The following is a 16,048-nucleotide window of genomic DNA, read 5'->3' as shown; positions in this document are numbered from 1 at the left end:
AAAGAAAGATAACTCTTAATTAAAAAAAAAATTGCTATTTCACAATATGTGAAATTAGATATTTCTTGCCATTGCACAATACTGTGCAATTGAAAAGACTTGCTATTGCACAATACTTAATATAATAATTTTAGATCCTGATTTGGACCAACTTGAAAACTGGGCCCATAATCAAAAATCTAAGTACATGTTTAGATTCAGCATATCAAAGAGGCCCAAGAATTTAATTTTTGTTAAAATCAAACTTAGTTTAATTTTGGACCCTTTGCACTTTAATTAAGACCAATTTTAAAACTGGACCAAACATTAAGAATCTACATACACAGTTAGATTTGGCATATCAAAGAACCCCAATTATTCAATTTTTGATGAAATCAAACAATGTTTAATTTTGGACCTCGATTTGGGCCAACTTGAAAACTGGGCCAATAATCAAAAATCTAAGTACATTTTTAGATTCAGCATATCAAAGAACCCAAAGGTTTCAATTTTTGTTAAAATCAAACTAAGTTTAATTTTGGACCCTTTGGACCTTAATGTAGACAAATTTGAAAACGGGACCAAAAATTAAGAATCTACATACACAGTTAGATTCGGCATATTAAAGAACCCCAATTATTCAATTTTGATGAAATCAAACAAAATTTAATTTTGGACCCTTTGGGCCCCTTTTTCCTTAACTGTTGGGACCAAAACTCCCAAAATCAATACCAACCTTCCTTTAATAGTCATAAACCTTGTGTTTAAATTTCATAGATTTCTATTTACTTCTACTAACGCTATGGTGTGAAAACCAAGAAAAATGCTTATTTGGGTCCCTTTTTGGCCCCTAATTCCTAAACTGTTGGGACCGAAACTCCCAAAATCAATACCAACCTTTCTTTTGTGGTCATAAACATTGTGTTTAAATTTCATTGATTTCTATTTACTTTAACTAAAGTTATTGTGCGAAAACCAAGAATAATGCTTATTTGGGCCCTTTTTTGGCCCCTAATTCCTGAACTGTTGAAACCAAAACTCCCAAAATCAATCCCAACCTTTCTTTTGTGGTCATAAACCTTGTGTCAAAATTTCATAGATTTCTATTAACTTAAACTAAAGTTATAGTGCGAAAACCAAGAAAATGCTTATTTGGGCCCTTTTTGGTCCCTAATTCCTAAAATGTTGTGACCAAAACTCCCAAAATCAATACCAGCCTTCCTTTTGTGGTCATAAACCTTGTGTTAAAATTTCATAGATTTCTATTCACTTTTACTAAAGTTAGAGTGCGAAAACTTAAAGTATTCGGACGACGACGACGACGCCAACGTGATAGCAATATACGACGAAAATTTTTTCAAAATTTGCGGTCGTATAAAAAACACATTATTGAATAAAATTGTCTTACATATTGTGATATAACAAAAACATAACCAGCACTTTCATCTGCATATTTCGGTGATACATTGTATTCATCATATGACTTATTAAAAACTTATTGTTACAGTGAATCCTGATCATGACTAATCTGAATCCTGTAAAAACCGGAAACCTGTATAAACCAAACATGTTCGTAAGCACTGTCATATCAAATAATGGGCATTGTGAACCTGATAAAACCATACATCGACCAAAACCATACAAAATCTTAAGTCCTGAAAAGGTTTGGTTTAAACAGGTTTCACTGTATATGATTTTATATGGATATATCATTAGTTTAAACAATCTGATTGGTCCAAAAGATTTTACAAAAATGATGATACTGAAAAAGACAGATATTGAATTTCGAGGTATATATTTATAGAGCTGTTATTTTTTTATTTAGTTACACAGGTTGATATGAGGTCAATTGGTGTAAATGACATATTTAAACAATAATTTCCATCTGTGACATTAACACATAAGCATTGTGATATAAAAAATGCTTGAATTTGAAAATTGTTTTTTCAATGCCTAATATTCATGATATCTATGGATAGATAGTAGTGCTGTAGTTTCTGAGAATTATATAAATATGATGTCACTGAATTGAGAAATATTATTGCAAAACTATTGTTTGATATTGAACACAAAATTGTCAATGAAAATGGAATGTCATGTAAGGTTGAACATCTTTCATTTTATGTATTTGCAAGTTTTTGTCTCTTAGTTTCATCATCTCCAATGAATGGACTATTTTGTCTTGCATTATGATAAAGTTGTAATAAGTCCAATGCTTGCGTAGTCTGTGATCTCTCATCCAGGTGGCGCTGACAAGCTTCCTGTACTGTTTTTGCATAGTTTTCTGTGTCCTGCAGAAGATGTGCTAAATGCCCAATGGCCAAATCAACTATCAGCTGAAAATAAAAATTAAAACAAACCTGAACTCGTGAAAAAACTTTTATTTCATGTTTACAGTCAAAACAGAAAAATCATCGAAAGATAGCAATATGCAAACATTTTAAGAAATATATCTACAGAAATATGCCAAGGAAAGTGGTAAATCTGGATCAGATCAAATAAATGTTATTATGAAATTAAAAAAACTGAAAATACATATGTACAGAATAAGAAATCACAAATCTAAAAATAACCATGGCTAAAAACTAAAGGACAAATAACAGTCTACAAATTAAATTACTACATAAAAAAGTAAGACACAGCAACACAAATCCCATCTAATCCATGAGTGAACTCTCAAGAATTCAATTACTTGCATCACTTAAAATTGATGTTAAAAGAAAAAATGAAATAAGTATCTATTACAGAACAAAGGATGTGGAAGTCAGCATTTATATGTCACTGTACAGCCTTCAACAATGGGAAAACACCTATAATAAGCTATATATTGTTATAGACTTTCAAAGGAGTATGTTCGATAAGGTCCTAAAATGGCCCCCTTTTTTAGCGTAAATTTCAAAATCAGATTTATCGACCAATATCACGATAAATTACAGCTAATACATTGATCACCTAGGATATAAACCATTTTGTTGAACATTTTACGTTTCTTTGTTTCATTATGACGTCACAAGTTGTACTCGTATTGATTTTTCACGAAAAAATCAATGAAAATGGGTAAATTTACATAGATTATTGGACAGGAAACATAGAGCGCATACGTCGACAACAAAGATCTTTTAAAATAATGTTTGTGAAGACATTTCACATGTCTAATTTGAATCTTAAGCTTGTCGACGCCTGCGCTCTATGTTTCCTAGTCCTTCATTTGGTTGAAATCTAGCTGATTTTGTCAAATTTCACCAAAATCCCTTATTTTTACCTTTTATGGATGTAAAAATCTACGTGTTAGAATTCAACTTTGACAAAAACAGTTCTGTTTAACTTTCTAACATGTCTGTAAGGCAACTTAAGATATTTTTTGTCTTGTAACTATGAACTTTATAATTGGGGCCAAATATGGCCCTTACCGAACTTACTCCTTTAGACAACTAGGTATAGTTTTCAGCTTTTTGTGTGAGTTGGGCCATTTTTTTCATTCTGACACATTAGTTTTTTGTAAACCTGAACATTTTGTGTTTTAAACATACCTAAAACATTGACAATTTCAATTTAGCGGAGTTTGTGTTGTTTCTTATTTATTATTTATAACTGTTGATGTAAATGTCCTTTGGTTTTTTTTAGTCTTGTATACTCCTTGGTTTTGATTGTTATTGTCTTTCATAATGTGAGTACCGGTACTTTTTTTGTAAGCTTGTAAACATTAAGTATTATGTACAAACCTGTAAATCTTCATTTGATAGTGTTATAATGCGAGTTATATTTTTCTGTAAGCCAGCAATCATTTCTTTGGACCTCTCAGAAATTTCCGTTCCTCCTCCAATAAAATCAGGTTCATCATGGCCCGACACTTCACCTGTAACAAGCCATGTACAACAGTTACAACTACGTGAGCTACATAAGATTTTCAAATTTTATCAACAGGAAGTTAAAAAGCAATTGAAAAAATGCTTCGCACAGTAAAGCATGTTAACCATAAGATTGATAATAAAATTTCCTAGAAAAATGAATGGAAAAATTTTACACAATCATGTACATTATGTTATAAAATTGAGAATGGAAATGGGGAATGTATCAAAGAGACAACAACCAATTTATAGAATATAAATAAATTAATTGGTAATAAGGAAGTTGATGAATGTTGAATATGAAAATAATCTTTTATGGTAATATTCTTTACAAAGCTAAAAAATGTTGACATTCACAGCAAAAACTAACCAAACCTTTAAAATGAAATAGACTTATTCAGAAGGGATATAGTTACAATATTGTTGTCAGGTTATTAAAAATGGCATATTTTGGTAATATATAAATATTTGATTCCATTAGTTATACATGTATGTATATTCTAATGAAAAAAGTCTGAGGTTACTTGTAAATCTGTACAATGCAATTAAAATGTAGAATTTGCAATAGATTTCAAAATACAAGACAAAAATTAGAGTGGTGTGGATGGACTGAAAAAGTTGAATCCACATGAGATGTAGAGTACAAGTTCTATTGGTTTAAAGATTTTGTTGGTTGCAATTAAATATCATGATTCATTGGCAACATCCCCTAATTTTGTATGTGAAATAAAATATCACATTTTTTTTACGTTATAAAACAAACAAGTCAGGTGTTGCCAGAATGTTCTTGATGATGTTACATAAAAAATGAATTAACAATATGTAGAAAATATATAGTTCCTTGCATTTTCTACTCTGTTTCCAATAAAAGTTCATGGTCAAGGTGAATGTCAAGTGATAGAAAAATAAATTAACTAATGACACCAGGCTCTATTATACCTACCTATGCCTTCAGGTCTCCAGATCTGACCTTTAGGTAAGATCATCAAGGTTGAGTTATGAGGAAGGAAAACAAAGTAATCCTCATCATCAACCTCTGTTCCATCCTCTGCTATAACAACACGTAACCCATCTGTACTTGTAATACCTAATTTATCTTTTCCTAAATTAAAAAAAGTATTATTGATTACAAAATTTTCATGTTAGGCTAATTAAAACTGTTTCTTGTATTATGGATTCTTTATTATTTGTGTGATACCACTGACCAGTTTGTGGATTATGTCGCTTTATGTGGCTTTTATCAGTTAAAATGTTCATGAAGTACAAGTTTTTCTCAGGAGATTATATGCAATATTTGCCAATCCAAATTCAAATTTCTACAAAGTACAATTGTTCCTCAATCCATGAAAGTATGTTTGAATCCACAACTGTAATCCTGATATTAATACTGCAGGGAAAGCTGCTATTTCTCAACTATTCTTATTTGTTCAGCTTTTTTAGTTTATTTTCTACATGTATGTCATTGTAAACATGGTAAATGATTTAAAACCTTTTTTTTTTAATTCAGAAAATGTCTCTCAGTCAGACCACACTCAATTAAAATTTTGTCATCTGATTTTTTTTAAAGAAAAATGTGATATATATATATCATTGTACATGTATATCAAGTCATTGGTTTTTTTTCTATCCAATTTTCTTATCTTTATAGCATAATACCTTTCTGAACTAGTTCTTGGAGAGAAGATGCTACAATCCCTTTCTTTACACTTCTGTCTTGGTTCCAGATCTTGAAAGGTCTGGCACCAGCCATTCAGAATCCTTATTAAAATGATAGTTATTTTCAAATATTAAAACACTTTATTTGATTATATATATATATAAAGTTGTTATACGTGTTTAAAAACCTTTTTACTCAATACATGCATGCATTGTTGCATTGCCATTAATAAATCATCATGTTTACTGATTACTGGTACAAATGTAGGTTCCTCCTAGTGCAAATAATTATGACGTCTGGCAAGGCAATTTTTTTTTTCTGGGACGCCTTCCTATGTCTTCAATCTTTTTCGGGATGACAGAGTTATCTCTCTTGTAAATTATCCTCTCTTGTAAAATTATTATCACTAATGTAGTTTCTCCTTTGTACTTATATAGTTATGACCTTGCCAGACGTCATAACTATTATGAATAGGTTCCTCCTACATGTCTCTGAAGAGCAAAACTGTAAGGCAGCAACCATTTGAATTTCGGGGGGGGGGGGGGCTATGGTTATTTTTTCTGTGCAAACTTTTTTTTTCGCAATCGGCAATCTATTTTTTTAGCGACAAACCGAAAACATTTTTTTTCTTTCAATTTTAGCATTACATATAGTGGCAGCTGAGGGTGAAACAAACAATTTTTTTTTCTCAAGGTCCGAAACAAATTATTTTTTTCACCAAAACCTGGAAACAAACTTTTTTTTCCAAAAAAAACCATAGCCCCCCCCCCCCCCCCACCCCCCGAAAATCAAATGGTTGCTGCCTAAACATGTTATTTGGTATGAGCTTTCAAGTTTCAACCAGGAAGTACACGGATACCTTTGTCTTTAACAAATAGCTGGAATTTATTTACATGTACTTGTGATGTAGTTGCTATCAATTGCATTTCCTTCTAGTCCAGTCAATCTAGCATAAATTTGACCCTAACCTAAAAGTAATTGCAACAGAAGATTTTTAAGTTTAAATCTATAGCATTATACCCCAAATATACACAGAAAAAAGTCCCATAAAATCTTACTTGAGGAAGACTAAAAAAATCACCATTTAAAATTCCTATGGAGATTTGTATTGAAAAGGGAGATAACTCTTGCAAAAAAGGCAGAAATATCAATCAAAATTGATATAAAGTTAACTTTACTGCTTCTATTCATCAGAATGTATTGATTCTGGATTTTTTAGTGGTCTTTACAGTATAATAAACAACTCTTAAGGTGTTTTCATATATTTCATCAAGCTATAATCTAGATTTCGTAATTCATTAGTTGACCATTTATTGAATTTTTCAACATGTCAAGGTAAAGAATCTCAAATTTGATAAAAATAATTAAGCATGTATTCTTCTTTTTGTGGTTTAAAGTTTCTTTAGATAAGTAAGTTGCTGAAATAATATAATATACAGATATAAACATTACCAAATTTTCACATTATTTTTTCAAAATGGTTACAAAGCTTCAAATATGCAAATTCTTTTATGAAAAATGCATGAAAAAAATGAAACTACCCATACCATTTTGGTTTTGTACATTTCATTAGCAGAAGATTATATATTTCAGTCAAATACAAACTTATAACCCCATGAAAGTATCATACTGTACATAAATTTCAAGAAAAACAACCAAAAAAGACTCATTTTTGTAAGAGTTATCTCCCCTTCCAATGTTAATTTCCATAGAAAATTAAAAGTGCTGATTTTGAGTTTTCCTCAAGTTAGATTTTATGAGACTTTTTTCTGTGTATATAAAGGGCATAATGCTATAGATTTGAACTGAAACATTTTCTGTTGCAATTAGTTTGAGGTTAAATCTTAGTTTAACTATAACTGTATAACATAAGTATACAGTTCTCTCAATTATCTACATGTATCCACTAACAATATACTCTGGCGAAACACTCATCCTTGTCTTGCAAGTGTTGGCACATCATCCCAGGATATAAGTCGTCTTCAAACAAAACTAAAGCTTCTTACAGGTACCTACTATCTTCAAAGTAACAAAGCTTCATTTAATCAAAATAGTGTAGATCCAACCTGCTTACTATGCAAACAATCTGCAGAAACGGTAGATCACTTCCATCTTAAATGTTAGACTTTGCATGAAATCCGCATGCCATACCTGCATGAACTTGAAAGCTTTCTCTGTAGCTTTAGAAACTGTACCAAATGCTTTAATCTTACCAACGTTGTAGTAGACGCACAGCTCATTTTAGATCCGAGTCACTTATTATGTGCTTGTGGTTGCAGATGCCAATGCACTGACAATTGTTTTATGGTAGAATACATAACCAGAAAATTATGCTATGCTCTACATGCCAAGAGAAACGAACTCTTAAAGACCTTACCGTCTAGCAAGAGCAAGAGTCAAAGACTGTAGCCAACGTACACCCCACGGGGCGTACATTTATATATTTTTATTCTTTATATTTTCGAACTAAGTGTATATAGACATATAGACCCTTGATAACATATTCATTGTGAAGTGCTCCTTTGAAGGAGGGATTTCCTAATACAGATACAGATACTGCCTTACAGTTACACGCCACACGGTGTATATTTTGCTATCTTACATGTCTTACGTTATCAAGGTGCATTGATGGAAGTAGAATTTATGATTTAGAATTGTATATGTAAAGCTGTATTGATTTACCTGTATAACTAATAAGGAAACAACTTGAAGACTCGACAATTCTTGCGACAAATACTTAAGAAATCAAACCGGAAATAAAACAATCTGTGTTAAAATTCGATCGTACCGGAAAAGACGCGGAAATTCAGCCGGAATTCAATTCTGTGTCATAAACAAGAATGTGTCCCCAGTACCTGAGTACAGTAACACGAATGCCCCACTCGCACTATCATTTTCCATGTTCAGTGGACCGTGACATTGGGCATGTTGGGATAAAAACTCTAATTTGGCATTAAAATTAGAAAGTTTGAAGTAGATTGGACTTCAACTTCATCAAAAACTACCTTGAGTCAACCAAAAACTTTAACCAATAGCGGGACAGACGGACAAACGGACGGACGGACGAACATACGAACGGACGAACAGACGAACGGACACACATACCAGAAAACATAATGCCCCCTAATATCGTAGGTGGGGCATAAAAACGACTGTTTCATTATATAATAGGCTGTGAGTAATTTAAATGAGTCGACAGATAAATTTCTGAAGAAAGAAAAACAGTCTTATAATTATAAAAATAGCCATTATTGAAATAAACGTGCAAACAAAACAAAATATATACATATATATTTTTAACTTCAAAGAGGGTAATCGAGTTTATTGGGTTTCAAGTTTTTCTGAGCCAGACAATATTAATATGTTATCTTATCAACGATTTTTTTTTCGATACTCATCTGATTAACAGAAAATGTTCGTCAAATTGGGGATGAGAATATCTTTTTAGAAAAAAATATACCCCCCTTTTTGTTGTTAAATACATGTAGTCAGGGGCGTAGCTACCCGGAGGCACGACAGCACGTGCATCCACGTCGTTTTCACAAAAAAAAAAAAAAAAAAAAAAAAACAGAAGAGAGAGAGATGTGTTGGTTAATCGGAATCGGACAGCGTGATGTATGTATTAGCTAAGACTATTATGATTGTGATATTTGTTTATCGTTCGGAGACTGTTGGAGTCTTTCCATCTATCCCGGATATTAATTTGACAACATAGTAACAAGTTTTCGAGTAATGCAGAAAAAGATCGCAGCTCCCTATACGCTAACACACAATTGCGTGCACATGGATTCGGCAAGCAAGAAAGAAATGGCACAATAAAAATTTATAAATTGAATGTTAAAGGAAACAACTATGTTGTCACTCTTTTTATCGATGAATTAACATTAAATAACGTTTCAAAATAATTTTTATTTTTGAGGTTATGACAAAATCGGAAGTAACTTGTATCTTTTACAAGATTTGAATTTGTAATACTCAGTCTAAAACATGTAGTTTTGAGGCACATTTTACAGTGTACAGTTCATCAGTTTGTAATGAGATGTACCAATCGGCATTAGAATTATCAGATCCCTTCGATATCGTTAAAAATATGCCGAGGCGATGTGGTCCACTGACTACCGGAGCCAATTACCCTGCAACTACGTCAAAGCAGTATTGGAAAGTCTCATTATTTTTTTTTGCGTTCATAGACCATATGATAAGGGAACTGGAGAGTGGAGTCGCGCCAAGTATTATCAGAAAATCGCTTCTTTGCGCTGTATCTGCTTCATCGTGTTGTAGGAAAAATCACAAACGAACACATTTCAATATTGTCTGAGACATATGAAACTGACTTGGCATGTAATTTTGGCGAATTCGATTGGGAGGTCGCTCGATGCAGAACACGTACGTTGGTTTATAACATCTTGAGAGTGTTACCATGCCCTGATGGAGATCTATCAACCACGGTACTACGTATGCAATTGACAACAAATGTACGATCAACAATGAACAACGACAGTTACATAGAAATACTGCATATTCATCGGGACTTCAGTGTGAATATTGACAAAGTAATAGAGAGGTTTGTTTCTGCCCAGACCCGTAGAGCAGATATTGGACAGTTTTTAGTAGATTCTGTATCACAAATACGTGTTGTTTATGCATAACTCTATTCAGAAGATTTATATAATTAATAGTTTTTCATTCATGAATTTCAATTAACATATAGCGCCTCTTTTAACCGTCCTATGACCCCTAAACCGAAAAAAAAGTTCTGCCGCGATAATAGGGTCTCAAAAAATTTTCCCCTCGCTCCGCTCGGCGTTTGTTCCTTCCACGTCGTTTCTTTCTAGCTACGCCCCTGGTAGTCGGACGATAGATGAAGACCGATACATGACATCTTCGCTAGCCGAGGATCATTTGTGATATCGATGTTGCGCCATCTATCGGAAGATTAAAGTCACGCCCATTCCAAATACATTATTCTTGACCAATGGTAGCACTTGAACTCTTCAATTTGGAGGTAAAAACACGGTAGCGTCTAGATTTAAACTGGTCCGCCGTTCTATCTATAGCTTCTATACCGACCGTGCGAGGGCTGAAAAGCCAGTCAAGGTCGTTAAACACTTCCATATATCTATAGCTTCGCACCGAAGGCAGTGTAGCGATAAGTAAACACAACAGGGATCCAGTTTAGTCTAGATTTTACCCACTTGGTAAAGCCGGAAATGAAAATTTACGTCAACATTCATGCATTTGTGCATGAAATATACACAGGAACTTCTATTAGTTGATTAAAACATTCAATTTGTCACTAAATATAGTCGTATGTTTAGTGATGTAAAGACTTGTTGCACAATAAACTCGTGGCAGTTGTTTACAAACACTGTCTACATTCACACGCCGTGATCATGTTATAGGCGCTTTTTGATTGGATGCAGCGATCGAGTTTCTTCTGCAACCAATAAAAATCCTTACCTTGTGTCTCCGAAATATTATCTCAATCCGCCACGGGTGAAGAGAGCGATACTGGATCGTAACCCTTGGCTAGCGAAGATGGATACATGATAGCATTATATAAATTGATTAAGATAAGATTAAGTAAATGCTAAATGGATAGACACAGCAAATTATCCTTTCAGTGAATACATATGGCCGTGATCGAACATTGAGCCTCCCGCCACATTTTAGTTGGGTATGAATACACAGGCATGCACATGCTCAGAATTTGTTTTCCTATATATGTCCTATATAGATTTTTTTTCTGAGACAAGTGCCTGTGCATGAATACCACCTTACTACATGCTTTCAAGCAGGGGAACTGAGAATCAGCATTCATTAGTCGCACCATCAGTCTGTCAGTAAATACTCGAATACTTTAGTACGCCGCTAGATTAAAACTGACGTGGAAAGGTAACACATGCCCACTGAAAGCTCTTTTTTGAGAGCCCAGATGGTCGTGTGGTCTAGCGGGACGGCTCCAGTGCAGGCGATTTGGTGTCACGATATCACAGTAGCATGGGTTCGTATCCCGGCGAGGGAAGAACTAAAAATTTGCGAAAGCAAATTTACAGATCTAACATTGTTGGGTTGATGTTTAGACGAGTTGAATATACTTTATGTACACAGCCATGTATCACCATCATTGATGACGATCCGATGGATGCATCTGTTGTAGGGTTGTCACTGACTCAGACGTACTTATGAATATAATTATTTTCTGTGACTGTATCTTACATTAATTTGTAGGATCCTTTACTTTAGATAATTGAGCTGATCTGTAACAATAACATCTTCATGCCTTATATATCATGTACTGTAGTACGCCGCTAGATTAAAACTGACGTGGAAAGGTAACACATGCCCACCGAGAGCTCTTTTTTGAGAGCCCAGGTGGTCGTGTGGTCTAGCGGGACGGCTGCAGTGCAGGCGATTTGGTGTCACGATATCACAATAGCATGGTTTCGAATCCCGGCGAGGGAAGAACTAAAAATTTGCGAAAGCAAATTTACAGATCTAACATTGTTGGGTTGATGTTTAGACGAGTTGAATATACATTATGTACACAGCCATATATCACCATCATTGATGGCGATCCGATGGATACATCTGTTGTAGGGTTGTCACTGACTCAGACGTACTAGTAAATACTCGAATACATAGTGCTTGTTGGTTCAATGAGTTGAAAGACAATTAGCTTCTCTTTCCGTTTAGCCGACTACTCGCATCTTTAGAATTTAGCATTGCAGATCAACGATATTTTCACATATATGTATTTAATAATAAGCTTTATCTGGTTCAATTACACCATATGAGGCATTTTCGTAGTTAAGTTCACTGTAGTAAATCTTTGTCATTTCAATGCGATAAATTGCAGTTTACCTGCCTTTTATACCTATCTGGTATTCATTCCAACGTATAATCTAGGTTTTTTGATAGTCAAGCAGTAGATATACGATTTGAAGCCATCAAGACAATTGTCTTACTATTATGCGGGAACTTGGTCCGTCTTTGTAGTTGGTGTTGTAGTCTTTCTTTCATGGCTTTATCAATTCTTTTTGCGGGGAACTGCCGTTACATTGATGTTACATTATTTGGTAACTAGCTTGGACTCGTCATGACAATGGGACCTTAAAAGCATCCGACTTAAGCAAGCTACCACCAGACCATCTTATATGCATCTGAACTTATTTGTGCACCCACCTTGACAGTAAAAACCGACTAAACAATTAAATTATTATCATGCAGTTTACAGGATCACCTGGAACCCGTTCTAAACCCTGATGTATTGAATGGAGTGTACGGTGTTGTGTTACTGTGTATACTGCTATGGATATAAAATATATATCATGTCGTATGATTGCCGATATAAAGAAAACTATTTATTTTTATTCATCGTTTTTTTTTTGTCTTTTCATCTCTGCTATTTGTTTATGGATCGTTTTTTTTTCTTTCTTGACAACGGGTTTGTCTGTTTTTCGACTTAAGTGGCCTCTATGGAATTTTCTGCTTTTTTTAAGAAAAAAACTCAAATGCCTCAATACTTTTCTGCGCAATGATAGATTTTGTAACAACATGAGCAACACGACGGGTATCACATGAGAAGCAGGATCTGTTCCCCTTTCATAACACCTGAAATAATCCCTAGTTTTTTTGTGGGGTCCGTGTTGTTTTTGTATCACTATTTGTGACATTTTGTTCATGCATCATTGTCAATATAATAGAATTTGATGCTACTGTCGTATAAGTGAGAGGTTTAGCGCTGTAAAACAAGGTTCAATCCACCATTCTCTACTTTTGAAAATGCCTACACCAAGTCAGGAATATGACAGTTGTTGTCCATTCGTTTGATGTGTTTATCATTTTTTGACATTTGATTAGGTTCTTTCCGTTTTGAGTTTTCAACGGAGTACAATATTTTTGTGATTTTACTTTTTTTTATAGAACCTTTAGAGTGCAAGCTCAAATACCTGAAGCCTCGCCTAATATAAATATTAGATATTACAGCACTTTCCCATATCAAACATATTGTGTGACTCTCTGATTTCGGAGTTATTGTAATTACCGGACTTAACTGCATGGGGTTTTGATGAGATAAGTTTGATGAAGATGTTATGATAATTGATGGGACTGGTACTATCCTAGCAACAAAGAATTAACTACAAATATTTCAACAAGTCTCCTGCAAAAATGGACCCTCTTTACTGAATAACTTAAATTATTGGACTCATCCGATGTTTTGATGAGTTTAAACATAATGATAATATCAAATTGGAGAGGATCAGAAACGTGAATGTTCTCTCCCGTCGAAAAAAATAACAATGGTGGGTATTTTTCCGCTAATTCTCGAAAAATTGTTCCCCTTACCTTTCTACTATTGACCTTGTCCGTACATGTAATTCAACGATGAACTGGAGAAGGACTGACTGACTGGACAAAAACATTTTACAACCAACAATTTCGTAACATAGGGTATAAGAACTGTAAATGTGGGACTATTTAAACACCCAAAATAAGTTTGATAAAAGATGTATTTACTGACAATTTATTCAACTAAGTGATTGATTGATACTGCATTTCGGCTATTTTCAAATGTGGTATTTCCTTTAAAAGAGGGATGAAAGATACCAAAGGGACAGTCTAACTCATAAATCTAAAACAAACTGACAACGCCATGGCTAAAAATGAAAAAGACAAACAGAAAAAACAATAGCACACATGACACAACATAGAAAACTAAAGAATAAACAACATGAACCCCACCAAAAACTAGGGGTGATCTCAGGTGCTCCGGAAGGATAAGCAGATCCTGCTCCACATGCGGCACCCGTCGTGTTGCTTATGTGATTACAAATCCGGTAAATAGTCTAATTCGGTAGGTCAAATTCATTAAAGGGAAGGGGATTGTAGTTACGACGTAAGGAACATATCCGATGTCATTTGTGAAACGGTTATTCCATAACGGTCAACCAACTCGTGATGGCGTCCGTAAAATTTACGAAGGGATGATTTCAACTTCACCATTTGGAACTCTTGGTTTAATAGCTTTCTTGTGAGCAGTAACCCTCTATCAGTAAAATCATGATAGGAAATGCAAGCACGGGAATATCGTATCAATTGGGAGATATATACCCCGTATGCAGGTGCTGCTGCAATGTTGCTACTTAGAAATGGAAAGTTCACAATTGAAAAACACGTCCTTTATAAATCTCTTTTCAGGTCAGAAATTTAGATTTTTATAGAAACGCCTCCAGTAGTGACCTATAGTGCGTGTCTCGGGGAGGGTGGGGGGGGGGAGGGTGTCGTTATAGGTAGGTGAAATTGACCTATAATTTGTAGATAAAAACCGAATAGACACTGATGCATAAAACTTTTCTATAGTCGGGTTGTTGTCTCTTTGACACATTCCCCATTTCCATTCTCAATTTTAATTTGATATAAAGGTAAAACTTGTTTTAAATAAACATGAAACTTTGAGCGATTTAGTCATCGTACTTAGGTATCTGAACATATGTCGACATCGCATTGTGGTTTTTGTGTCCTTGGGTTACTGTCTAATCAACATTTACCAATAGCAATATCATTTATTATCAAAGTTTAAATGACAATATTTACAAATAAACAAATAGAGACAACACTAACAAAATGTTAACAACATTAATTATAACTCTCAAAGTATCTTCTAAAAAGCATTTGTAATATACATGATGTTGCAAAACAATCAATTTAAGACAAAAACTTCATTGATTGTATATTAAGGAAGACATCAAAAGTGAATTACATAAATGTTTTTGCTTTAAACAACATTCCTTGTGTTACATGCATGTTGGGAAGTACACAAAAATAAAAATATTAAAAAAACATAATTAAAGAAAATGCATCGCTGTGCGCAGCCTGAAACGACTCCTGATATCGAACCCAGAACAGTTGGGAAAGTTCGGACACGATATAAAAGCTTGATACTGTCCAAATTTGATTGTGATAAACATTTTTGACTTAATATAGGTTTTTAACACAAAATAAATATGCTCAAAGATCTTAAAAATGTATTGTGCAATACCGTGCAATTGAAGATTTCTTCATGAATCTTCAAAATTTGAAAATAGAAAAAAATAAAAAAATAATATGAACCACTTTGAAAATTAGAACTTCCACCAAAGCCTCTTGACCCTCCTTTGATTAATAACCCCCAAACTCAATCCGAGCCATCCCTTATATTGAACCCTGTGTTGAATGTCAGAGAGATCTATACACTTACAACTAATTCGACAAGTTATTGCCAATGTGTTGACCTTCAGTTTTTACCTCCGATGCAACATTGTATAAAATCATATCTAATAAGCAATATTGTAAACATGCTAACACTATTACAAGAGAATATGTCTGCATCCCTTCAAAGTGATTTTTAGATTTTCTGGTATTAGTCTTAAAAGATTAGTCCAGGGATACATCCTTGCATATTATACATTACACATTTTTGAAACAATGAACTATCAAATATTGATATTTGTTTTAACATTACGATTCTATATAAAGTTAATAGCAATGTAACACATAACACACACAGATTTAAACATCTGTC

General features: G+C 33.8%; 1 protein-coding gene across 1 annotated transcript; it reads right to left on the bottom strand.

Moving 5' to 3' along the window:
• Nucleotides 1–1,351: 1,351 nt before the first annotated feature.
• On the bottom strand, nt 1,352–8,267 carry LOC134692818 (DNA fragmentation factor subunit alpha-like). The gene is made up of 5 exons (XM_063553397.1): nt 8,167–8,267; nt 5,484–5,585; nt 4,771–4,929; nt 3,702–3,835; nt 1,352–2,315 (listed from the first exon to the last, which is right to left on the bottom strand). The coding sequence occupies exons 2-5, from the start codon at nt 5,575–5,577 to the stop codon at nt 2,100–2,102; spliced, it is 603 nt and encodes a 200-aa protein (XP_063409467.1). The 5' UTR covers nt 5,578–5,585; nt 8,167–8,267; the 3' UTR covers nt 1,352–2,099.
• Nucleotides 8,268–16,048: the final 7,781 nt, after the last annotated feature.

The sequence above is a fragment of the Mytilus trossulus genome, chromosome 12 (genome assembly GCF_036588685.1).
Source record: "Mytilus trossulus isolate FHL-02 chromosome 12, PNRI_Mtr1.1.1.hap1, whole genome shotgun sequence".
NCBI lineage: Eukaryota > Metazoa > Mollusca > Bivalvia > Mytilida > Mytilidae > Mytilus > Mytilus trossulus.
This window is presented reverse-complemented; position numbering and strand designations above follow the sequence as displayed.

Coding starts and splice junctions, on each gene's coding strand:
- LOC134692818 (XM_063553397.1), bottom strand. CDS start 5,577: ATGGCTGGTGCCAGACCTTTCAAGATCTGGAACCAAGACAGAAGTGTA. Junction 3,836..4,770: donor CTGGAGACCTGAAGGCATAG/GTAGGTATAATA, acceptor GGCTTGTTACAG/GTGAAGTGTCGGGCCATGAT. Junction 2,316..3,701: donor TATCAAATGAAGATTTACAG/GTTTGTACATAA, acceptor TTTTATTTTCAG/CTGATAGTTGATTTGGCCAT.